This window comes from Nelumbo lutea, chromosome 1 (genome assembly GCF_056320005.1).
Source record: "Nelumbo lutea isolate HS-2025 chromosome 1, American lotus-T2T, whole genome shotgun sequence".
Taxonomy (NCBI): domain Eukaryota; kingdom Viridiplantae; phylum Streptophyta; class Magnoliopsida; order Proteales; family Nelumbonaceae; genus Nelumbo; species Nelumbo lutea.
In genome coordinates, this window is record NC_142684.1 from 188655650 (window position 1) to 188681217 (window position 25568).

The 25568-nt window shown below is 35.3% G+C and overlaps 2 protein-coding genes across 20 annotated transcripts in view; one reads left to right on the plus strand and one right to left on the minus strand.

The window, feature by feature from the left end:
- Window positions 1-3832: 3832 nt before the first annotated feature.
- Window positions 3833-16258, minus strand: LOC148879942 (uncharacterized). 18 transcript variants are annotated; one of them, XR_016104399.1, is made up of 11 exons: window positions 13872-16258; window positions 10927-13703; window positions 10637-10790; window positions 10006-10190; window positions 9837-9918; window positions 9656-9760; window positions 9132-9382; window positions 8985-9049; window positions 8198-8903; window positions 8040-8101; window positions 3833-4035 (listed from the first exon to the last, which is right to left on the minus strand). XR_016104399.1 is itself a non-coding variant. In XM_088961707.1 (7 exons), exons 2-5 carry the CDS (start codon window positions 13900-13902, stop codon window positions 8897-8899), a joined length of 354 nt encoding a protein of 117 aa, XP_088817833.1. In that variant the 5' UTR covers window positions 13903-14310; window positions 14383-16242; the 3' UTR covers window positions 3833-4035; window positions 8040-8101; window positions 8198-8896. The 18 variants fall into 18 exon arrangements, 1 of the variants encoding a protein (XP_088817833.1); XR_016104397.1 differs by having other exon boundaries at window positions 9837-10190; XR_016104406.1 differs by lacking the exons at window positions 9656-9760; window positions 9837-9918; window positions 10006-10190 and having other exon boundaries at window positions 10927-10978; window positions 13639-13703; window positions 13872-14310; window positions 14387-16242.
- Window positions 16259-23026: 6768 nt separating this feature from the next.
- TPP2 (tripeptidyl peptidase ii) overlaps window positions 23027-25568 on the plus strand; it is a 109587-nt gene continuing 107045 nt past the window's right edge. For both annotated transcript variants that reach the window (XM_088961715.1, XM_088961716.1), the window contains exon 1: window positions 23027-23613. In XM_088961715.1, the coding sequence (XP_088817841.1) occupies window positions 23301-23613 (313 nt within the window). In that variant the 5' untranslated portion in view covers window positions 23027-23300. The remainder of the gene's footprint in view (window positions 23614-25568) is intronic.

A 25568-nucleotide genomic window follows, 5' to 3' on the forward strand; every position in this document is an offset into this window, starting at 1 on the left:
ATTATTTATAATATATATACATATGTATTATATATTAATATAAATAAATATTTTATACAATGTATATAATAAATTATATATTTTATTATGTAATATAAAACAATATAATATATATTATACATATTATATATGTATTTTTTTGGTAAAAGATGATTCATTACTGAGACAAAGAAAACAAAACTAAACATATCTAATTTACCAAAAAAAAAACATATTATACATAAATTATATATGTTTTATATATTATACATATTATGCACAAATGATATATGTATGGTTTTGTTTTGCTTTGTCTTAGTAATAAATCATCTTTAACTAAAAAAATACATATATAATATGTATAAAATATATTATATTGTTTTATATAACATATTAAAATATATATTTTATTATATACATTGTATAAAAAACATATTTATTTTAATATATAAGACATATATAATATCAATACATATATAATATCTATCATATATATAGTGTTGAAATTCGGTTTTAGTTGAAGTAACCAAAATTTTCGGTTTTGGTATAGTTTTTCATTTAAAATTTTGGTTTATTTTGTTTGGTTTTGAACTGAATAAACCATTTGCTAACCCCTAACAATGCAACTATATTTGCACATTATGAATACATGTGAGTGCAGAAAAAAAGGAAGAAAGAAAACAAATAATGTAAGTTATGGTTTAATTTTGCTTTGGATTTTACTTCGTTCTATTTTAAGTATTATTTTACTTTATTTATAATTCAATTAAACAAAGTAATAAGTCCATCCCTCCCCTTAAATCCCCTAAACCCTAATGGTAGTGATGTTTTGTCCTAGGTCTCTACTACAACAAGTTAGAGATCCTTCCAACTATGTTCTATGTGTTTGTGTTTTTATTGTTGTTGGTTTCAAGATTTTGGATTTTTATTAACAAACATATTGTGAATCATAGTAGATTTTGATAGGGCTAGAGTTTGGGGGTACAAACTTAGATTGACCTCAGCCTAACTTAACCTAGCCCAACTTGCACCCCTACAAATTCCCTCACTAAACGAGACTCAAATCCAAACCTAGGTGATTTAAACTTTGGAAGCATACCATTCTTTGGAATGTTCTACAAAATGGACCCCCCCCCAAATCTCACGAGGGCTTGTAGATATGAGTGCAAGTCAAAATGGTTCGAACTAACATTCTACACTATGTTAGACTTATGGATCTTTGGATTGGGTCCATTGATAATTTGACAAAATCCCAACCCTAATCCAATGAATTTGCACCCCTAGTTTTGGAGTTTGGTGAGTGGGGGTACTAGGGTAGGGTTCCATTTTGTAGCATGTGTGGATGAGAGTTCCATTTTGTAGCGCATTCCAAAAAAGTGTATGGAACACTATATGTGTTTATCAATGACTGGTTACACGATACATCTTATTAAGAATGTTTTTGATTACACTGCATAGGGGTGAGCATTATTCGGTTAAAATCGAAAAACTGAACCAAAAATTTTGGTTCCGGTTTTTTGGTTTAGAAATTCAGTTAGCTGAAAAACCAAATTAACCAAACTTTATTATTTATAATATATATATATGTATTATATATTAAAATAAATATATATTTTATACAATGTATATTATAAATTATATATTTTAATATGTAATGTAAAACAATATAATATATTTTGTACATATTATACATGTATTGTTTTGGTAAAAGATGATTCATTACTGAGATAAAGAAAAACAAAACCAAACATATATAATTTACCAAAAAAAATACATATTATACATAAATTATATATGTTTTTTATTTTTTATGTATTATACATAAATTTATATGTATGGTTTTGTTTTTCTTTGTCTTAGTAATGAATCATCTTTGACTAAAAAAATACATATATAATATGTATAAAATATATTATATTGTTTTATATTACATATTAAAATATATAATTTATTATATACATTGTATAAGATATATATTTATTTTTATATATAATACATATATAATATCTATCATATATATTAAAATATATATAGTGTTGAAATTCGGTTTTAATGGAAATAACCAAAAATTTCGTTTTCAATTATTTTGGCTTCGATTCAGTTTTTCTTTTAAAATTTTGGTTTATTCTGTTTTGTTTTTAACCGAATAAACCATTTGCTAACCCCTAACTATGCAACCTTATTTGCACGGTATGAATGCATGTGAGTGCAAAAAAAAAAAACGGAAGAAAGAAAACAAAAAATGCAAGTTATGGTTTAATTTTGCTTTAGATTTTACTTCACTTTATTTTAAGTTTTAATTTACTTTATTTATAATTCAATCAAAGAATGTAAATTAAAATTTGTCTATTATAGCATCAATGCAAATAAATCCATCCTATCCCCTTAAATCCCCCGAACCCTAGTGGTAGCGAGGTTTAGTCCTAGGTCTCTGCCATAACAAATCAGAGATCCTACCAACTATGTTCTATGATGAGAATGTGTTTTTATTGTTGCTGGTTTCATGATTTTGGATTTTTATTAACAAACCTATTGTGATTCGTAGTAGATTTTGATAGGGCTAGAGTTTGGGGGTACAAACTTAGATTGACCTCAACCTAATTTAACCTAGCCCAACTTGCATCCCTAGAACTTCCCTCACTAAACAAGACTCCAGTCCAAACCTAGGTGATCTAAACTTTGGAATGTGCTACAAAATGGACCCCCCTCCCCTCCCCATATATATTAAAATATATATAGTGTTGAAATTCGATTTTAATTGAAATAATCAAACATTTCAGTTTCGATTATTTTGGCTTCGGTTCAGTTTTTCAATTAAATTTTGGTTTATTCTGTTTGGTTTTTAACCGAATAAACCATTTGCTAATCCCTAACAATGCTACTTTATTTGCATTGTATGAATGCATGTGAGTGCAAAAAAAAAGGAAGAGAGAAAACAAATAATGCAAGTTATGGTTTAATTTTGCTTTGGATTTTACTTCATTATGTTTTAAGTTTTATTTTACTTTATTTATAATTCAGTCAATAAAGTAAATTAAAATTTGGCTATCATAGTTTTGCATCAGTGCAAATAAGTCCATCCCGTCCCATTAATTCCCCCAAACCCTAGTGGTAGCGAGGTTTAGTCATATGTCTCTACTACAACAAATCAGAGATCCTACCATCTATGTTCTGAGTTTGTGTTTTTATTGTTGTTGGTTTCATGATTTTTATTGTGATTCATAGTAGATTTTGATAGGGCTAGAGTTTGGTGGTAGAAATTTAGATTGACCTCAACCTGACCTAACCTAGCCCTACTTGCACCCCTACAACTTCCCTCACTAAACGAGACTCACTACAAGAAAATTGATTTCTAGCAGCATTTGAAAATGCCGCTAAAAATAGGTAAAAACGCCACTAAAGGCTATTGCAGCATTTAGAAATTATGCCACCAATACCTAAGTCGGTAAACTTACTTTTAGTGGCACTTATATAAACGCCCATAAAAACTATTTTTAATAGCATTTTATTCATGCTTTAGTGGCAGTTTCAAATGCCATTTTTGAATTTAATAATGGAATTAATTGGCACATTTAGTGGCAATTCGTAGTGCCACTAAATAGCAACTGGTATGGTGGCCTTTATAATTGCCACTAAAAGTCTTAATCATTCTTTTCATTTAGGATTTAGTAGCATTTACAAGCGCCACTAAATGTCATACATGCATGCTAAAAAATAATAAAATGAAGCAACAAAAACGATGCTGCTTATTTTATAATGGTAAATGGACCTGTATCAATAAATATTAATTTCATCATGCGCACCCTTTAAATCAAATGCATAATATATATTTAATTTAAAAAAATCAAATAATTATGAAATTTAACCAAATAAACCATTTTCATATAAAACAAATTTATCATAAAATGTTTATATATACAACTATCATTTTCAGATCATAGATCCATAATGGATAGTCCAAGAACCAACAAAAAAATCATTTCGCTCTATGATGTCCAAAAGTCTTCGTCAAATTCCAAAGTATACATCTTCAATACCCTCCATGTTAACAATTTCCTGAAAAAACAAATACATCTTGTTAATAAAAACTAGATATAATATTATATCTTTGGATCTAATAATAGATGGCTAAGAGAGATAAATAGAGAAAGATCTTGTATAACAGATATCATACCTTTGTTACAAATGGACTATTTTGTGTGCTTTCACTATTTGTTTTTTCTAGAACAGCATACAAGTTTATGGTTGTATCTTTAACAGTTCTCACCTTATTTAGAGAGTAGGGGTGTCAATTGGACTGGATTTGGTCCAATCTAATCTAGTCCATCATTGGTCCATTTAAAAATGGACTGGACGAAATCTAGTCCAAACCCCATACAAACCGAATCCAATCCGGTCCAACTGAAATGCAAATTGGCCGGATTGGGCCCAATCAGGTCCAAACTAAATGAAGCTTTAAAATTTACACAAAAGCCCAGAAAATATATAAAATTCAGAAATATATTATATTCAGAAGCACTACAAACAGCTACGAATTGGAAAAAAAATCACTGTTCCAATCTGGTTTAGGTAACTAGATAGATCTTTCTTTTCTTCCAAGTTCCAATCTATTTCTGCTCTACCAATTTTCTTTTCAAAAACCCATTTCCATTTAACAGATAACTTTAGTGTAAACAAGATAGTTTGCAACTTTGCATTGCTTGGGCAGCTCTCACTCTAGCAATAGGTAGCCCTTTTTGTGAAAGCTTTCACTCTGCTCTAAGGAGACCTTCTCCCAGGTAGCCCTCACTATGGTTCGAACTTGGTAGGCTTTGATACCATTTCTTATGTGCTTGACCAACATGCTGGGTGAAGCTGTTTAGAAGTTTCCCGATAGTTAGTTTATTCATATGGTGCCAAATAGAAGTTGTTAGATAGTTAGTAAACAGCCATTCCCATTGTTGATTTTGTGTAACATGATTTCTGTATATTGATGATTTGGAGATTTTTAATTACTTCACTTTGTTGGTCTATACTTCCAGCTTTTGTCCAAACAAAGTACAATGCCAAATTACCAATATAACCACTCTTCCAGAACAATTCCATGAGTAGGAAAAGGATTACAAGCATATAACTACACCCGCTTTTCTTTAAATGTTGCCTTTTTTTATAACTATGTTTGAGTGTTGCAATTAGAGGACAAGGAATAGATTTAACAGCTTTGGCAGTAACTGTTGATGGATGGTTAATGAGCCCATATTACTGTTTTGAAGACTGAATCTAACCAGACAGTTGAACTCTCAAGACTATGAACCAATTACCCAGAAGGGCTTCATTTTAACTTGGGCAATAATTTCTAGCCCAGCCTTGAGAAGATGTTGACAATAAATAATCAGTTAAATTAAAGGTTCAAAATGTAAACTCTGGATTTACTAGTTCATAATTTCACTTTTCTTTCTAAATGATACTTCTCTTTCAGTCATGTAAAAGTAGCATAAGTTGCTACCAATTTATTATTTCCAGATTAACATGGAAAATGGACCAATGGCAGTCATTCCCTGCTTCCCTTTAATCAGTAGTCATATGACTGTTCAAATAGAAGAGAAAACCAGTAATAGGTGGAATCATAGAGAGATTCCAGATGCTACAATCACTTGACACGCAAAAACAGAAGGAATGAGAATGGCCTTAATATTGTTGTGTGGATTTTGTTTAGCTATGAGCCTATGAGGCAGTTTGTAAAGCCAAACTGAACCTAACAAGCAGTCTTTTGTTTGGTTTTTTTTTTTTTTTTTTGAGATTTACCCAAGTTCACAAATAAAGTTAAATGATGCCTTCTTGCATGTTCAAGAAACATTCTCATCGAGTAATGCTGAAGTCTTCTCCATTGGCATCCAACTAATGTCAACCAGAAAAAAGAAAAAAAAAATGTAACAAGCAAAGCATGGCATAAGAAATTTCACAAATACGTTGAAGAAATGAATCAAGTAATTTCCAAGAAGAGCAGTTGAAACAATGCCACTCACAAATGGTCAAAGTTTTGAAGCATGCTAATGAAGATTTGAATCAAGTAAATTCAGCAAGAAGAGCAATTGAAATATTCCAATCTACTGCTATGCATTGATTCTTTTCAAGCCAACTCTTTTCAGTACCACCAATAGTACACCTTGGTTCCTTGGCTGATCTTTCACAATTATCATTGGGTTATTTGAGTTCAGATTCTAGATACCTCCTTCATTGTTTTAAGATGAAAAGATTATAAGTCTTGGAAAGCTATGTGAAGAATAGGATTTTAGTTCTGAAAATACAATCCTGCCATGTTCAGAGAGAGAGAGAAAGAGAGGATTGCAGACAAAATACCCATATATGATCAGGAACATTTCTCAAAGTAAAATATAAAATGAGACACAGAAATGTTTGGATGGTTCAGGGGGGTGGGGTTTTGTTGCAAATTAAAGTACAGGGGTCTTTATCACTGACCCTATAATACAGGGGGGCTCTTTGTCATTTACCCTATTATATATGTCCAGGCAGTGACTAGACCTGGTTTCGGCCTAAAGACGTTTCTTAATGCTGGCCCATTTAAGCTGGGTCAGGTCGGGTTCTAGCCCAGCAAGTGTTGACCCATACTACATAATAGTCGATGAGATGTTTAGCTGGTATTTGTTTATATTGTGACATAAGTACCTACCTGTTTGATTTCTTTTATAAATACCATGCTTTAAATATTATTTGAAGAATCATTTTTCATGTAAAAGCCTCTGTACACCAGCCCACAAGCTCCAGGGCCATGATTTGAGCCCAGCTAAGTCCTGTCCCTATGTGCACATATACATTTATGATTATACAAGAACTGTGCTTGATACAATGGTGTATTTTGGCCTGGCCTCACCCAAAAGGCCAAAATATCTGAATTAGACTTAGATAAAATGGTGTACAAGAACCGTGCTTGATACAACTCAGCAACTAAGCATTCTATTTCCTTTCTATTCCTGGGGGTTTCTAGGATTATAATCAGGAACCTGGTGCAGTTTTAGTAATTGCCAAATTTCTATTCAGTAAAAGCTTTGAAGAATTCTATATATACATGTAAAATTGGAAGAATAGTAAAATTGAAGGAAGCAATTTTTGTTCTTTTCTACAGTTTTTCCTTTTTTTTTTCCTCCTCTTGAAATTAGAGTTAGAAAAACATGTAATTTCTCCTTTCCTCTGTTATTTTATAGTAGTTCACTGCTATTAGAAGAAAACCAGCAACTACTCTCTGGATATTCCCCTAAATTCGGTACATACTTTGTTGGATTTTGAAGTAAGGGTATCCATCAACCTTGCTTTCTATCTACTAGACTCTACATTAGTTGGGGGAAGTGACAATAAAGATATGATTAGTAAAGAAGGAAAGAAGTTGTTACAAAAAAAGAGTATGGGATGCACATCAAAACAAAATGAAGTGAATCAATTGAAAGAGAGAGAGAGAGTGTGTGTGTGTGTGTACACACACTCTCAATTGACTCGCTTCAACTGTGAAGGCCCACTACACATTTCTATCCTATTTGCCCCATTCTAGCTAACCCATCCATGACAATGTGATCCCACTATGGTCCATATAAATTCACATGGCAAGGTGCCAATCTTCTGGTTGGTAAGGTCTCCTTCTGGTCATAGCGGCGACTTGGGATCGAATCCCAAGGGATTCCCATTCCAATTCCGATCACAAACCAACCAGACCCATTCTTTACTTCTTCCATGACAATAGAGTAATATTAATAAGAGGAGACTGAGCTTGTAGAACATATGCTTGGGCAAAAAGGCCAAGAGATTGTTTCTTGTTGTAGATGGCAGAAGAGATGATTTTATTCTTGTGATCAGAAATTTATGAAAGAGGCCATTACCTAATTCTGGTTCAACTATCAGACAGGTGAACTAGATACAAGACTAAGCCTTTTGGCAGAACCATGTAAAGGTTCCATCCAGAAACTGTGGCAGAAATGTGTATGGCACCATAATAGACTCAGAAATGAAGTCAAACAAAGGAACCAAGGAGTAGCTCCAATAAGTGATAAAATGAGAAAAAGTAGACTTACTTTGTTGTTGAACCAAAAACTTTTCCTAGTGCATATTTGTCCAAAGATCACATGTCTACAACCTACAAAAAGAAAATAAAAATCAGTAAATCAAAGGTTCTAAAAAAGTAAGAAAACTAAACTTCAATGGAAAAAAAAAAAAAAAAAAAAAACCTTACCAATGAAGTTAGCCAAGCAACACTTGAACCAATAGCATCCCCAATTGTTCGATAATATCCATAAGGCCTCATTAAAGGCTCCTCAACCACAAAAGGGCTACATGTACTTCCCAAAAAGCAGCACCTAATTCAAAGCCTCCTACTTTTGTAGATGAATTCTTATTAAGTAATGTTCCTTGAGCCACTGTAATTTCGGGCTTTGAAGCACTCTTCAAAAGAACCCTATGGCAGGAGTTATTCACAGTTTTTTTATAGGCCCCAATTAATGCCAGGAAGAGGAAAGGTCAACAATCAGCTAAGGGGGGGAAATAATTGAACAATTAATCACATGAGGGCAATTATAGCTGGAGGGAATAAGGAGAGTCTTGGGGCATTTATAGCTATGTCAGTTATGAATAAGAAGAGTTTCTGGGCATTTATAACTAGGCCAGCCGGGCATTTATAGAGAGAATCAGTTATGCAATCAGTAGAGTATAAGAAGGGGCTTTGGGGGATGGGGGTGGTACGTTTTCTTTGAGTAAAGAATATTGCGAGTGTTTGGGAGAGCCGGCGGTCTCTCGAAGAACTGACCAACTGTTAATGTTTTCTGCTGAATGAATACTAGTTTCTTTTGTTGATGTTCGAGTGTGTGAACGCTGCTGTAAGTCTGTGAACTGCATGTCAAATTTCTGGGTCATATCATTTTTCTCCTCTTTGGCATTAATCCCTACCAAAAGCCAATATCCATCAGTGCAAAATATTTAAAATAATAATTAATTAGTAACTTTCTAACTAAATGCTCAACTACCTCAAATTTCTTGCTTGCACATTATTTTCTTGTGTGCTGCCTATAATGTGTGGAGCCGAGACAACCTTCCATTAAAATTTTGAAAGAAGGATGTTACCAAATTGATAATCAAGATATAAATTTCTTTTAAAATTAGATCATATTTACCTCGGGAGATGGTGCTACATGACTTGATATTGATGATTGCCTATTCACACTGATAGAAAATACAGGAGCAGCTACTTGATTGGCCGTCGGACTTGGGCAATTGGATGCCATTGTAGCCAACGTCTCTTGTAATTGAGCCACAATGGATTGTAACCGAAGCATCTCCTCTTGCATCTTATTGAATCTCTCATCAGATGATTTTCTTGTAGCTAGTAATTCCCTTTGAGCTTCTGAAGCTATCTTCAATGCCTCTGCACGTCCAGGTGTTGTACCCCATATATCAGTAGGTGATGGTCCCAACCCATATGTTCAAATACGACCATATTTTATTTTTCCCATGATGTGAGTAAAAATTTCTTCTTCAGAAACTTCAGTTTCTTGAGATATTTGTTCATTTAAATGCACCCATAATAAAGTGGCATGTTTACTTTCTAATTAATCAATTAACAAAATAACCACAAGAAATATTGAAAACAAAATTTTTAATAAGATGATTAAAAAGAAACACTTAAACTTAAGCTTACAATCATATCAGTTGAAGCTTGGTCCACAATTGAAGCATTTTTCCGTGTGTGTGTTATAATAAACATTTCAGCTCTACGTTCCTTTCCATTACTTTTCCTAGACAACTGTTCCCATGTAAAAAAAGTCTTAATTAAAAGAGAATCATTTATCTTTTTGATAATAAACTATTGTATAATTTACCTCTTCTCTTATTCTAGCAAAGCTCTTTGTGCCTATAATGTGTCTCATAATTTGTTTTGCACGGCTCTCCTTGTTTTTCACACTATGAGTCAGTAAACGTATCAAATCCAATGAGTACAAATGAAACCCTACAAATTAAGTATAATTAAAAAAATATTATATACATCACCCTCATCAGATTTCCAAAACCGAATGAGCAGCTCCAATTGGTCCTTAAAGATGCACTTCCAATCCTTCCACATTTTCATTTACTTCAAAATATCTTTTCTTTAAGATGCACTTCCAATCCTTCCACTTTTTTCTAATAGATTTTATTGCCCAAGATTTACTACTGTCATCAACATCAAATTTCTCCTGCATCATATGTATTTATTAATTAATTGCATGTGTCAAAATATTCGTAAAAAATACTTATAATTTGATTGTAGTTTTTAAATTAACATACTTTGATAATTTTCCACATTTCCTCTTTTTTATCCTTAGGCATAGATCTCCAATCATTATATATTATTGGTGCTAAACTTCCATTTCTTGCCATCATGCCCATAAAGGTAATCAATTTCTGACTTGTATCTCCAATAAATTGTGTATATTTGTTTGATTCAATAGGAATTTGTTTTCCTTCAGACAATGTCCATGCATCCAAACACCTTATAGGTCCTCAAGTTCTTTTACGTGAGGTATTATTGTCTAGTAAAAGTAAAAGACATAACAACATGAAAAAATCCATATGTTTAAAATTAGGAAAAACAAGCATAAAATATATATAAAAAAGCATGAATATAAATATATATATTCACCTCCTACACCACTGCCACTTGAAGAATCTCGAGAGCCAACTGATCGATTGGGCCTCAATTCGACGGCTAGAGCTCGGTTGGGATTGATTACTACCCCTAGTAGGAGTGCTCATAGGATGTTTAGCATGGTTTTTGCCTTTTCTCATGGTAATACCTAAATGGCATGATGCAAAAGACAAACCCAACATATATCATGTTGATAAGTGACAAATGCAAAAAGCCATAGACAATTATACATGAAAATACCAAAAAATGCATGAAAATATCTGAAAATACTAGAACCTTATTACCTTTGTTAACCTATCAAACCACTGTCTTAACTTTTTAATCCTCTTCTGAAACCTAAGTACAAGGAAAAAAATTAAACAGGGTTGGACAATAAGACGATGAACAATGGGCAGGCTAAATGAATTTGCAGCAGCAAAGGCCAATTTACTATTCAAAATGTAGTTGGAGGCATCAAGAAATAGACTTATTCATCATAGAAGGACACCTCCTACTTGGGCCAGAAGAAAGAAGCAATAAGTCAAGATGAGTGGCAGAACTCTTGACCCCACAAAACTAAACTAGTTAAAGATTCCAGTTTAAATTTCTAATAATGTTTTACAAAGTACAAAGTACATTGTGGAATTGTCAATTGGCAATAGTAAAATGTTACCTGGCAATATCATTTGGCCAAAAATAATTCCAACCTGTTGACTATAGGTGAGAGCTCTCTACTCAGTACTTAGCCTCATGGAAGATCAGTCTCTTATGAAGCTGGTCCATTTAGGGACCACTGCAGATTAAAAGAAGACAGAAAAAAGGAAGTTAATCTATTCCATGGACAATCTAATTCATTAATCATGGTGGATTCTGTTGCCTCAGTGAATCAAGGTGGTCTCAAAAGACTAAACCTCACTCGAGTAAATGTCTTCATATGGGTCTCTGGGGCTGGAGAAATTGCAAATCAGTATGGGGCCCATAATTCACAGGCCCACTAGTTGATAGATTCCACCTTAGACTTCCCTGATGCTAAGAAGCATCTTGGTTCTTAGCCCCTTAATTAGCTAATTATGAATTTAAGATAGGGTTTCTTTCTTAGTAGGTCCACTTTTGGGCTAATTATGAATTTAAGGTTGATAGATTCCACCTTCACTTCAAGTTTCATTTTAATTTTATTTCATTTATAATGCAACCAAGCAGAACAAAGATAAATCAGAAATTGCATTCCCATACTTTTATACCAATGCAAATGAAATTGCATTGCAAATAAAATAAGCCTTAATATAAACAATTTTTTCCTAATTATGGACTCAAGAGACACAACATGCCACATGCTTCTTCCTCCATCTGCTACTCATTGGGTATATAGGTTTTGTATGTAGCCCTGAAATATATCCAAAAAATTAAGCCATTTCTGTTAATCTCAACTGTCACCAGAGAGCAGCTCCCATTCAAAGTGGAGTGAGAGAGACTAAAGGGGAGATTAGGTGACCGAACATGTGGCCAATTCAGAAAGCTGCATGAGAATTCCAATAGGGGGGAAGAGCAAAAGTGTTCTCCATGTGTGTAATGGGAGGACCAATTTTGGAACACCTCTATTAGTGTCAAAAGCACGAGCCTACTGTAATAATTGATGGAGCAAAGAGCCCATACCTTTGCTATCTATGTTATTATTATTATTTTTTGCTTAGAAAAAGCTTGTTTTTATCAATACCCTCAGTAACTACTTACTGGCACTTTTCTTCAATAATATTTCTTTACAAACATGAAGGATACAGCAGACTAAGTCACCTGCCAACGATCCACCATTTTTAAACAATCTTAGTGTTGGTATGATGCATTGTTTAGTGACTAAATACCATTTGGGAGGGCTTTTGGGATGTGTTTAGTCTTAGTAGTGTTTTATCTGTTTTTTATAGCAGTAGCATTTGATCCGTTTTATTGGAGCATTTGGAAATTGGAAGTTGTCTGTTGGCTAGAGATAACCTCTATGAAGGAAAAAAAGGAATTATGTCATCTGGTAATCCCTCATATTAGTCATGTTGAGGAGGCCTTGCTATTGACAAAAGCATTAAGTTAAACTTGATAAACCAAGGGAACTGATACAGGTAAAGATTGCATAACAGTGACACCTTGCAACCTTATATCAATATCAATGAGTACTCATTGGATGCAACCATGATTATCAGCACTAGTCGTTTGAGGTCAAGGTCTTACCTTTTTTGATAATAAAACAAAAGCTAATGTTATTAAGAAGAAAACAGAATGTAAGAGTCCCTCAAAGGAGGAAAGTGATAAGGCTTCACCAAAAAAACAGAAAGGAGACGATGACATCATAAATGGACAGCATAATGCTTTTCATACCCAAGCAAAAACAAGAAACCAAAGCACCTACTAAAACTTTCTAATAACAAGAACAGACTCATCTTTAAACTAAAAGAATTTCTTGAGACTTCCGAAAATTAATGTTGAATTAACACCTAGTTGACCATCATTGGTGAAATATAAGCACACATCCTCTCAATATTTCTATACTTTTCTTCAAATGTTAACTATAGCCACACTAAAAGAGATATGAAGTGCGTGATGTCTTCTTCATTTTCTGTTCACATATTATCAATACTTGCCATCTAGAATCTCCTTTTCTTCAAGTGATTTGCAGTAAGAATACTACCCATCCTTTTCTTTATTTTGAAACGCATGATACCAAGCTGAACTTAGATTGATGACTAGCCTTACATTCCAAAGGGATTTATTACAAGAAAAACAGGGTCTGAAGTTAATAAACACAAAAACACACTTAATACATACATATGATCGCACATACTTCAATAGGCCCAGGCCAAGCCTGAACACACAACCCAGGTCCAGGCCTGGAAACTTGTTGGTTGGGTTAGCATTTAGAAATGATCACCCCTACTACAGCTCTTGCTTCTGGGCACTAAGAGAACCCTACATCACCACCCTTAAAAAATATGAATTACATCAGAAAGTTTCTAACAAAAGAAGAGTAATACCTAAGTTTGCCTTCCGCTGCTTTGACTTGGGTCATCGATGATTAACAAGTTGTTCACAATGCATCCTTTGCAAGGAAGAAAGAAAAAGGAAAACAGAATTCATCACTTTTGTCTTCCTATGGCATCCAATAGGGGTTTCCATCTATCTCCTAAAATTCATATTTCCAACACCATCCCCAAATGTTTTACCAAAAAACACACAAAAATCAAAATAAAATGAAACAAAAATGTACCTTGCAAGCTGATGACTCGATTTTTGATCATGTATCAATCTTTTGGCTAAGTGTCTCATCATTTGGTCTGCTTCCAAGTGGCCAATGACTCAAAGGCCGAAGTGGAGCTGCCTAGGTGTTGAGCTGACTGTGAGGTGCCGAACTGCCTATGAGGTGCTGGGCTGACCAGGTGGCGAGCTGCCTGTGAGGCACCGGGCTGACCAAGTGTAGGGCTGCCTATGAGGTGCTGAGCTGCGTGTGAGGTGTTGGGCTGACCAGGTGGCAAGCTGCCTGTGAGGCATCGAGCTGACCAGGTGCAAAGGCTGCCTGTGTGGTGTTGAATTGACCAGGTGCCGAGCTGCCTGGTGGCAAGCTGAATTGATGAGCTTCGTTGCTCTTTAGAGACCTGCAAGGAACCAAATGTCAGAGGACCCGGGGTGGCTAACCCGGCGAGGTCGCTCTGATGCTTAAGTCAGTACTCTCATAGTAAACTGTGAGCTAAAAATCACAAAGTTTGAGAGCTAGAACTTACTTACTTGCTTGCCTGCTCCCTTGCCATTGGGGTTGGTGCCTTTATATAGGCATTGTTTGGCGTGGGTTTCACGCACCATATCCGAGATTTCTGCTAGGTCGTCTAAGTGGTTCGAAATTCCTGGAAGTAACCGCCATGCACGTTGACCACCCACCGGATCGTTCGACATGTGGGCCAACTTCCACGGATTGTAAGAGTGTTTGGATATGCATGTTGAATTCGTCGGCGAGCACGTCTTGCAAGTCGCCAAGTCGGCGCATGTGCCAGGTCGTCAAGTCACGCCTGGGCCAGGCCTCCAAGTCTGTGCCTGTGCCAGGCCGCTAGATCGTGCCTGTGCTAGGCTGCCAGCTCGCGCCTGGGTGGGACACCATCAACTTGGCTAAGGCAAGTAATTGCCAAAGTGGTTCTGGGTGTCACCTAATTGCTCAGAGGTGCCATGTGTCACAATATCATTGGAGAACCAAATCCGCCCTCATCATTTGCCCCCCCCCACACCACTCCCGAGCCGAAAGTAACTCGACGAAGGGAGTAGATTTCTCCTTTTGACCTGGAATGAATAATTCGAAGAGCTCATAAGCGTCATTTCAATTCCTTAGGCTTTTTGAGCGACGTGCAGTCCGCTCCTTGATTTTGCCCATGTCGAAGAGGTGACTGGATCTTATATGGTGAGGAGATATTCGCTAGTTCGACATTTTGGCCTTTAGGCTTTGGGAGCGATTCGTAGTCCACTCTCCTTGATCTTGCCCATGTCGAAGAGGCGACCGGGTCTTATGTGGTATTTTAGCCCTTAGGTTGTGGGAGCGATTAGTAGTCCACTCTCTTTGATCTTTGATTATGCCCATGCCGAGGAGGCAACTGGGATTTATCGTAGTGCCGAGGTCTTTTATCAGTTCGTCAGTTCACGCATGGGCCAGGCCGCCAAGTCGGTGCTTGTGCCAGGTCGCGACAGGGCCAAATCGCCAGGCTACACCAGGTCCGCTCCTTAGAGCTACGGTTGCGATGCATCAGCCTCGTTAGTGACGTCGGTTACCCACTCCTACAAGAAGCTACTAGGATTTTGACCTATGGATGCAACACTACTAGCTTTAGGTCACTAACTCACACGGGAGGGCTCGACCGGTAGGGGCGTCCATACAGTCTGTTGGCCTATTTCCGCGGAAACCACAAAGAGTTCATCTTTACTCACGAGAGCAACTTAGTTCTTCCAAAAAATTAGATTTTTGGAAGAAGTTTACTTTCCAAGGATGAGAAATTAGCTTTTTGTAACATTTCCCACACATGGCGCCAATTGATTAATCTATTTTTTTGGTGATTTCGAAATCGAACTAACCAGCTTCAAGCATCAGAAAACCAATGGCTGAAGATATGATGACATGCACAGCCGAACTCAATGTATCTGCGTTGCCGGAGAGAAGAACACACTAGTTTTGAGCAAAAAAAATAGGGTTCTCTGCTGTGGTGGCTTCTGATGAAAAACATTGATCCAAAAGCACAGCAGAACACACTACATCATCCGAACATTGCCGGAGAGAAGAACATTGATCCAAAAGCACAGTGAAAAAATTAAGCTCCTTCGACATGCACAGCCGAACACGTAGAAATTAAATCCCTCAATTTAACATTGATTCAAAAGAACGCAGAAAACACAACAAAACACAAACTTCTTCCCAACTCTCAGTCCGAACACACTACATCAGAGCTTACCTCTTCCCCTCATAGCCTTCTTACCCCTTTGACGTTTACGTCCGCTTTACCTGATGAATGCGGTTTTGGTAGATACATGCCGGAGAGAAATGTGTTGCCAGAGATAAGAAGAATGGGCGCGGGAAGAAATTGCTATCCACGCGCCAATTTTTGTTGTATATATTTTCTCCAATGAAAGTTAAATTACACCATTGATCTAGAAGTGGAATCAATGGTTAAAAAAAATGCTAATATTTAATGACTTTTAAGGGTGATTTAAACGGCAATTTAATAAATGCCACTTAAAAACCATATATTTAGCGGCAATTTAAATATATCTTTAACGGCATTTTAATAATTGACACTTAAAATTGCATATAATGGCATTTTTGATATGGATATGGTGGCATTTTTAATAAACGTCATTATAAATAATATATAGTGGCTTTTATATAAATGCCATTAAGAAAAACGCCATTAAATCTCACTTTCTCTTTCTTGAAGCAACTCCGATTCAAATTTAAGTGATCCAAACTTTGGAAGCATACCCCTTTTTGTAATGTGCTATAAAATGGAAACCCCCCATTCTTATGAGGGCTTGTAGATATGAGTGCAAGTCAAAATGGTTTGGATTAAGTGGGGGTACTAGGGTAGGGTTCTGATGTAGTGCGATCTGACTCCTCCCTACTGGAGGGTGATTTGGCTTCCAGTCGGATGGCGAACTAGGTAAATATGCAAAATAAGATCAGAGAACTCGGGGTGGTTAACCCGGTGAGGTCGCTCCAATGCTTAAGTTAGTAATTTGGTGCGACCTGAAGAGCTTTGAGAATGTAGAGAGCTAAAGAGCAGAAAAATCACGCGTACCTTATGCCATCGGGGTTGGAGCCTTTATATAGTTGAGTATTCGTGGGGCACACGAAAGAGTTTCGAGGTATCCGGGATGTGGAGATGGAGTTCGCTCTGCTTTCGAAGGCACAGCATACAAGTAAGGCTTATCTCATTCCACCTCCGATTCCGACGGAGTCAGGATAAGTCCTTATCGTGATCCCGAAAAAGTCGGGGTCTGTTAACTCATTGTGATCTCGAGGGATTCGGAATTCGTTGGAGAGACCTCTGGAGTTGGTTACGCGGGAGTCAATTACGTGACACTTCGAGTTGTTGGTTTCGAACTGGTACTTCGGTCTTTTAGTTACGAACTGGCTTGGATACCGAGGTGCCTCAATGCCGAGGTGAGACTTGTGATGAAGTGGCCCTGCTCCGAGGTAAGCCTTGAGCCGAGGCGGCTTTTGCGCCAAGGTGACTGAATACGCGAGCTCAACTGCTGCGAACTGATCTTGTCAAACTGAGTTGTCATCTCTTGGTCAGGTCGTGTCCACGTGTCCCCTTTTTATCAGTTTTTTTATCTTAGTAATGGATCATCTTTTACCAAAAAAATACATATATAATATGTATAAAATATATTATAATGTTTTATATTACATATTAAAATATATAATTTATTTTATAGATTGTATAGTATATAATACATATATAATATCTATCATATATATTGTGTTGAAATTCAGTTTAATTGAAATAACTGAAAATCGAATCGAAATTTTCGGTTTCAATTATTTTGGCTTCGGTTCGGTTTTTCACTTAAAATTTTGGTTTATTCTATTTGGTTTTTAACCAAATGAACCATTTGCTAACCCTAACAATGCAGCTTTATTTGCACATTATGAATGCATGTGAGTGCAAAAAAAATGGGAGGAGAGAAAACATATAATGCAAGTTATGGTTTAATTTTGCTTTGGATTTTACTTTGTATTGTTTTAAGTTTTATTTTACTTTATTTATAGTTCAATCAAACAAAGTAAATTAAAATTTGCCTATCATAGTTTTGCATCAGTGCAAATAAGTAAATCATGTCCCCTTAAATCCCCCAAACCCTAGTGGTAGCTGATAACCCTACATTTTGATGCCTTAAGGGCATCAATTAAGGGGTATTTTCGGCCATAGAGTAATCAAAGTGTACTATTTTCCCAGTTAAGATTAATTATGTAACCTCTAAGGGTCTTTGTGCAAATTATGTAGAAAACAGGGAAGTTTTCATGGCTGAAATGTAGTTTTTTGGGAGTTGGTGTGAAGACCAGCTGAGAGAAGGTGTTTTTGTAAATAACTGAGAATAGGAGGGCGCCCATCCTATTGTATTACCATGCTCCACTCTCCTTAGTAAGCCCTAATAGCCTTTTTAACATAATCTTTTCACTCTTATTAAATCCTAGCTACCCCTAGGTGTTTAATCTCCACCCTCCACATCTTTTAATCTCAATTACTCATTTTAGGGCTCTCCTTTACAACTTTTAAACCCTAGGGTGCCACCTATTTTGCTAACCCTTACCATCCAGCTCCCCTACCATTAAATCTCAGCTACTCCCTCCATCTTATATCCTAACCATTCAATCTAAGTCACCACCTATTCTTTTAATCTTAACCCTTCAACCCTAGATATTATAATCTACACCCTCAATTTATGGGCACCCAAATTTCAGCCCTATATAATATTGGACGTCCTCTCCTTTTATTTTCAGCCATAGGATCTCCCCCAAACCATCATAGCCATCCATTAGAAACCCTAGGGCGTCCCTAACTTTGCTAAAACCTAGTTGTCACCCCCATCTTTCTCCCTATTTCCAGTTATGCCCACCATTCTCTATAAAAAGGGTCCTAGGGCCCTATAGAAGGGGTTGGTCAATTCACCCAAGTAAGAAGGAATGCTGATCTTAAGAAGTTCAAGGGTAGAGTAAGAGGAGGATGCCCAAACAAGAGAAACATTTTTATCTCGTTCATTTTATTTTATTTGTCTCTGTTATTTATTTTTATGCACTTGTTATTCTCAGTACTGTTCGAACTTGGTTTTAATGAAATTCATTTTTTGTATTTTTAATTAATTAATTTTATATTTATGCAACTCCACTTTTTGTTATCTTTCCGGATTTAAGAAAATATTATTTTTTCCTCGCTTCCCTATGGATACTACCCATTCTCATCATTTTAATGTGTTATTGGTTGTTTGAGAATCGAAATAAAATTATAAATGTTTAAACTGGTGTTCCGAAGTGTTTAACGACACACTTCCGGATCACACCAATAGCGATATTTAGTCCTAGGTCTCTGCTACAATAAGTCAGAGATCCTACCAACTATTTTCTATGAGTTTGTGTTTTTATTGTTATTGGTTTCATGATTTTGGATTTTTACTAACAAACTTATTGTGATTCGTAGTAGATTTTGATAGGGCTAGAGTTTGGGAGTATAAACTTAGGTTGACCTCAACTTGACTTAACCTAGCCTAACTTGCACCCCTACAACTTCCCTCACTAAATGAGACTCCAATCCAAACCTAGGTGGTCTAAACTTTGGAAGCATGCCACTTTTTGGAAGGTGCTACAAAATGAACCCCCCTCTCATGAGGGCTTGTAGATATGAGTACAACTCAAAATGGCCCGAATTAACATTCTACACTATTTTGGACTTGAGGATCTTTTGGATTTGGTCTATTGATATTTTGACAAAATCCCAACCCTAACCGAACAAAATTGCACCCCTAGTTTGGGAGTTTGGTAAATGGGGGTACTAGGGTAGAGTTCCATTTTGTAGCATGTGTAGATGAGAGTTCCATTTTGTAGCACAGTCCAAAAAAGTGTATGAAACACTGTATGTGCTTATTAATGTTTGGTTAGTGATACGTCTTATTAAGAATGCATTTGATTACAATGCATAGGGATAAGCATTATTCGGTTAAAATCGAACCAAAAATTTTGGTTTTGGTTTTTAGGTTTAGAAATTCGGTTAACCCAAAAAACCGAATTAACCATACTTTATTATAGATGTTTGGTTTTATTTGTTTTTGTGAGTTTCTTTGTCTTAGTAATGAATCATCTTTTACCAAAAAAATACATGATAATATGTATAAAATATATAATTTATTATATACATTGTATAATATATATTTTTTAATATAAATACATATATAATATCTATCATATATATTAAAATATATAGTGTTGAAATTCAGTTTTAGTTGAAATTGAATACCAAATCGAAAATTCTAGTTTCAATTATTTTGGCTTCGATTCGATTTTTCTTTTAAAATTTTGGTTTATTCGATTTGTTTTTTCATTTAAAAATTTGGTTTAATTGGTTTTTCTTGCCCATGTGTTTGTTTTTTTGTCAAAGTAAATTAGGGGGCAATTACTAATTTACCCACTCATGAAAATGTGGCATTCCAAATACTCTTTAAACACCATAGTCCCGAGCAGCCAAAGTTTTTCCCAACATGTTGCTCTCTCTCTTAACTAATAAATTATGTAATCTTACTTATATAGGACTGAGCTTAAAAGAGATAAAATAGTAACTTAATAGATTGTTCCTAACCCCACGACTTTTAACATTTGAATCCTCTCCTCTCCATCATGTGAACAATACTTGGTTTCCCACTTAAGGAGAGGGAGAGCCTGGTTTGGGACTCTCCCAGTGGCCTAAATGAGATCTATAGTTAAATCATTAGCCTTATTTAATAAACGTGGTCCCAACCTACTTAATTAGGTTGTAAGTGATTATATGTTATTGGCTTATAATTAAATGAATTCTTTTGTTTTTTTAAGGACAAAGTTTTTAAAATACCTTAAAGTGCCTTTAATTTTTTCATAATTGTCTAAAACCTCCCTGCTGCTGTTAATTTTCTGTCACATGTAACATCACGTGACTCATATATTCTTCATAAATTCTTAAAATACCCTTTTGTTGTATTTTGCAATGATTTTTGGGTAGAATTCTTCCTCCCCTGTCACCTATGGTTTCGCTCATCTCCTCGCTCCCCTGGCCCCTGCTCTCTCTCTAATGTGAAATAGTTCATGATTTTTCCCCGCCCCTCCTCTCTCTCTCTCTCTTTGCAACTACTAGGTATAAATACTTCTACAATTGTAGTCAATGCACCTACAACCTATGTGGTGGATGGTTTCCGGAATGGGAAGATAGGGAATGGAAATGCGTGGTCAGACAATGGTTGGATTTACGATCAAAATTGGCTCAAGAACGGTATAAATACTTTTGCAACTACTGGGTAAAACTACTTTTGCAACTGTGCACGTACAACCCAGGTGGACCTTTTCTCTTATCAAACTTTTAAGCTTTTTCTCTTATTTTTTAACATACTTCTTTTATCGGGTTCTTTAGTGTTGTTGACCATAGATCTCTCCTTGTCACGCTCTCAGGTTTAAATTTGAAATGGTATAAGAATGCAAAGGATTGCAATAATAAGCTATGGTCAAATTGAGTGAATTGGGACTGAAATAATAATATGCGGTGTTCACTTGATGCTCAAGCAGTGGTGAAAACCATTGAGACAAATAAGAAGATAGGAACCGTATCTTCCATGTGTCGATTGGGTCAATTTACCCTTTTTTTTCTTTTATTTAACTTAAAAAAGTGAATCTAGAAATAAAAAAAAGACTAGAGTTCAAAGGGACAATAACAGTGGAAGCAACAAGGAGTAATAGAGAGATGTGGGTTTTGGCTTCCTCTCCCATTTTGGTTGCTCTTGACGTTTTAGATTTTATTGATAAACACTTTTGAGACTCAAGCATTTCATTATCATCTTATCAAACTTAGTGGTTCCAAATCAAAGACAGGGATGAAACCCATATAAACAATCCAATAGAGAGAGAATAAGGTGAGAATACCAACAAGATAAGAAATCACTATGTAAAGCATTGGAGACAGAGAAGGAGGTGGAGGAAGAGCATCGATTTGCTTCTTCATCTTTGTAAAATTTTTGATCAATTGGGTTTTATTTTGAAAATTTGAAGCTTAATGAAGGACAAATTTGACATTTAATTTTTTCGTTAGTAATTAACTATCATGTCAATTGTTAGAAAACTTAAGAATACTTTATGACAATATATAAAAGTAAGGGTAGAGTTGGTCGGTTAACTAAATTATAAGGGTACTTTAAGAAATTTGCCTTTTTTTAAATATAAATTTCACTTTCAACAACCAAGTATCTATCAACTAATATGGATCCAATGCTCACAAAATTTATTCTCACACCATCCTCACAACATGAATAAAAAAAAAAATATACTAATATGGAGATGTTGCAAATGCATGAATTTAGGTGTTGTGAGGTGGGTATGAGGGCAAATTTTGCGATGATTGCACCCAATCTATCTGTCCACTTTAGGTTGGTTAAAACCACCTAACCCATTTACTTGTTACAATATAGTTGATATCAATAGAATCGATCCTTAGTTACCCCTTGCGGCCTTGCCTTAACCACTCGAAGCTATCTATAGGAAAAAGAGTAATCAATTCGATGTATCTTATGAATCCTAACTTCCTCTTTAGAGCAAGTACCAATAAGATCATTCCCCCAGACTGCTTGCACTTAATCATTGTTCGTATCTCCGGGGACATCCCATCCTACATAATGATCATAACCAAAATAGTGATAAGGTGTTCATCTAAATCTTAACACGGACTTGTTTAGATGTGCGGAGTTCGGTACATAACTAGGAAAGAAATAAAGAGATTGCATGTTTCATGTACTTGTATTGTTGAGTGATTGAATATGTATTATATGTTATGTTTAACTTTATTGTTATATTTTACTGTATATACATTTTATGTGTATACAATATATGTTTTGTTTATGCATAATATGCTTTTATAAAACATTTAACTTAAAATTTAAAATATGCCTTTTTAATTAATATTAATTTTATTTTATTTTACATTTTTGTAATTTCGACCTACCTACGATTCGATTGGATCCGATCCGTTACCTGACTCATCCATTGCAATGCTAAATAGCGTACAAATCTCGGATGTAAGTATTCCTAATGATGAAGATATGTGGCTAAGAAGATTTTCTCTCCTTTATCTTTTTTATTTAAATTTCGGTTTACTTTTTTGTTTTAACACACGACGTTTAGTACAGTTTTGTAATTTCATACACGAGAAAACGAATACAACGCAAAACGAAGAGAACCAACCAATTACGCTGCAACAAGACTCTAAATTTCCGGCCAAGTGGCGCCTAGAGCCCGTCTACGCACCGAAGGAATCTCGCCGGAAATAATTATTGATGCCGAGAAACCACCGTGCTTACGAAATTGGAAATTCCGCCCACCGGAATACCATTTTTTACTAAAAAACCTTTATTCATAAAAAAGTAGGAAAATTAAATTGAAATGCTACCCCCATTATTTAAAGCAGTATGTTGGGATAAATTATCTTCGCAATTATTCTTTCCGACTTTTCTGTTTTCTCTGCCACTCTCATATTCCGGAAAGAGAGGAAGAGGAAGTAGGAGGTGCGAAGTTAGGGCAATGCCTGTTTCTTCTGCTGTTGTATCTGCTGAAGAAAATGGTTCTCTTCGTTCTTTCAAACTAACAGAATCGACATTCTTAGCTTCACTGATGCCGAAGAAGGAGACCGGGGCCGACCGATTTGTCGAAGCTCATCCTGAATACGATGGGCGAGGCGTTGTTATTGCGATTTTCGGTAACTTAATCGTTCAAACTTGTTCTTATTGTATTCATTGTGTAATTTCGAGAAGTGAACGTTGAGACTAGTGGACTTCCGAGTACGGAACGGAAAACTAATATTTGTATAAGAGTTGCTTTAGGGAAAAAGTAATTATTATTATTATTATTATTTACTTTTATAAAAGCTAGTGTGCACTAGAAGTGCTTTGATTAGATTATATATTTTGTAGGTTAAGGCAGAATGACTTGGCAGATCAAAGACTGCAATTATTTCGTTTGCAACTTATTTTTTCTCTAATAGATTGATAGATCAAAGGCTGCAATTATTTCGTTTCAAGTCCTCTAATTTTCTTTAATCTTTAGTTTCTTAGGTTCTTTGATAATTTTCAGTTTTTTTTTTTTTGTTTTTTTGACTCCATTCCTTGAAACCACTTAACAAAATTCGTACTTTAAATTAACTCACAAGAAAGCATGCAAATATCATCCATGCAGAATTTCTCTTCCCAGAAAACACAACTAGTCTCATATGTTGTCGGGACAAAGCACGGAGCCACCATGAGGTGCATTTATATTTGGGCTATCCTATCAAAAGATATATCCACCTAGGTAGCTTGTTTGTTCTCTGAAGGAGTGCTCCTAATCATTTCCCCAAATTTTCTTTTTATCGTCACTTTAGCTTGTGGGTGGGCTTTGATGTGTAGCCTCTGACTTGCACGTCAGGATCCAAATCAAGGCGTATTGATCATCCTATATAAACTAATGAACAAGGCCTCAACCATGGAAGTGACCCATTGCAGTACAAAGGCCCTATGATAGTCATGGTGGAAAGACATTTTATCAGTTATCAATGATTATTAGTTACAAGTAACTGATATTCAAAATTTACTTTTTTTTTGTGACTTTCTATGTGTAAAAAGCAAGGTGGTAGAAAGAATGTGTGAATGGCCAACTTACTGTGAAGTCATTTAATAATGCAGTCATCGCAAATCAAGTGGATAATTTCCAGTTAGAAGGTGGTTGGAGCAGTTCAATTCCACCAAGGGTGGAAGTCTTACGTGGATGTTGTCTCTGGACGGTGTTTTAACCACTGGTCATTTGAAATCAGTCGATTGTATATGATAAATTTGTGTTTCCTGTGTAAGATGTTTGAAGATGTTACACATCTATATATTATTGTATGTTGACTGATTCCATTTGGTCTATCTCGTCATACTTTTCAAGCATATCTAAGGGTTCATCATCTTCTGGTTGATTTATTATTTCTTTATTTTTTAAGGTGGCATGCATTTTTAGGAGGAAAGAAAGCTAAAACTTAATGGAGCACTATAGCTTTTGTGGCCTGTTTGGATGCATTTGTAAGGTAGGAATAGGCGTATCTTTGAAGGAAAGGTTTCATCTTCAAGGAAAGTGGAAGCTGGTATTTGTATTATGCTAGTGGAGTGGGTCTTGGTGCATACCAAGTTGATAGAATTGTCTAGTATAGCTTAGCTTTTGGGTTGGGAGTCTTTAGATATTTTATAATTTAATATTAAATCTTTGTTAGTTAGATTATATTTAGTGGAATATCCATATACATACATGTTCTGGACCTTTCTGGTGGAAGCTCTTCAGTATCTCTTGTACATTATATCTTTTTAATAAAATTTCTTTCTATTTATCACAAAGACACCGATGTTATTCCCAGCATGGGAAATGCTATTAAAGGCAAAAAAGGAAAAGAAAGATTCAGCTTGGGCATTTGGCTTGTTTAAAGACAATGTAGTAATGCAGATTTTTAGAATAAAGAACCTAGAAAAGTCTATGTTGATTGCAGTTCAAACCAAATTAAGGGATGAAGGATAGAAAGGGAAGAGCAGGGATGTTGGTAAAGTGGCTGAGAAATGAAAAGTAGAGAGGAGTTTTGTTCACATTTCTTCATTTTTATGAATGTAGGGCTTTTTTTTTTAAGGGTACAAATTGTGAACATAGAGA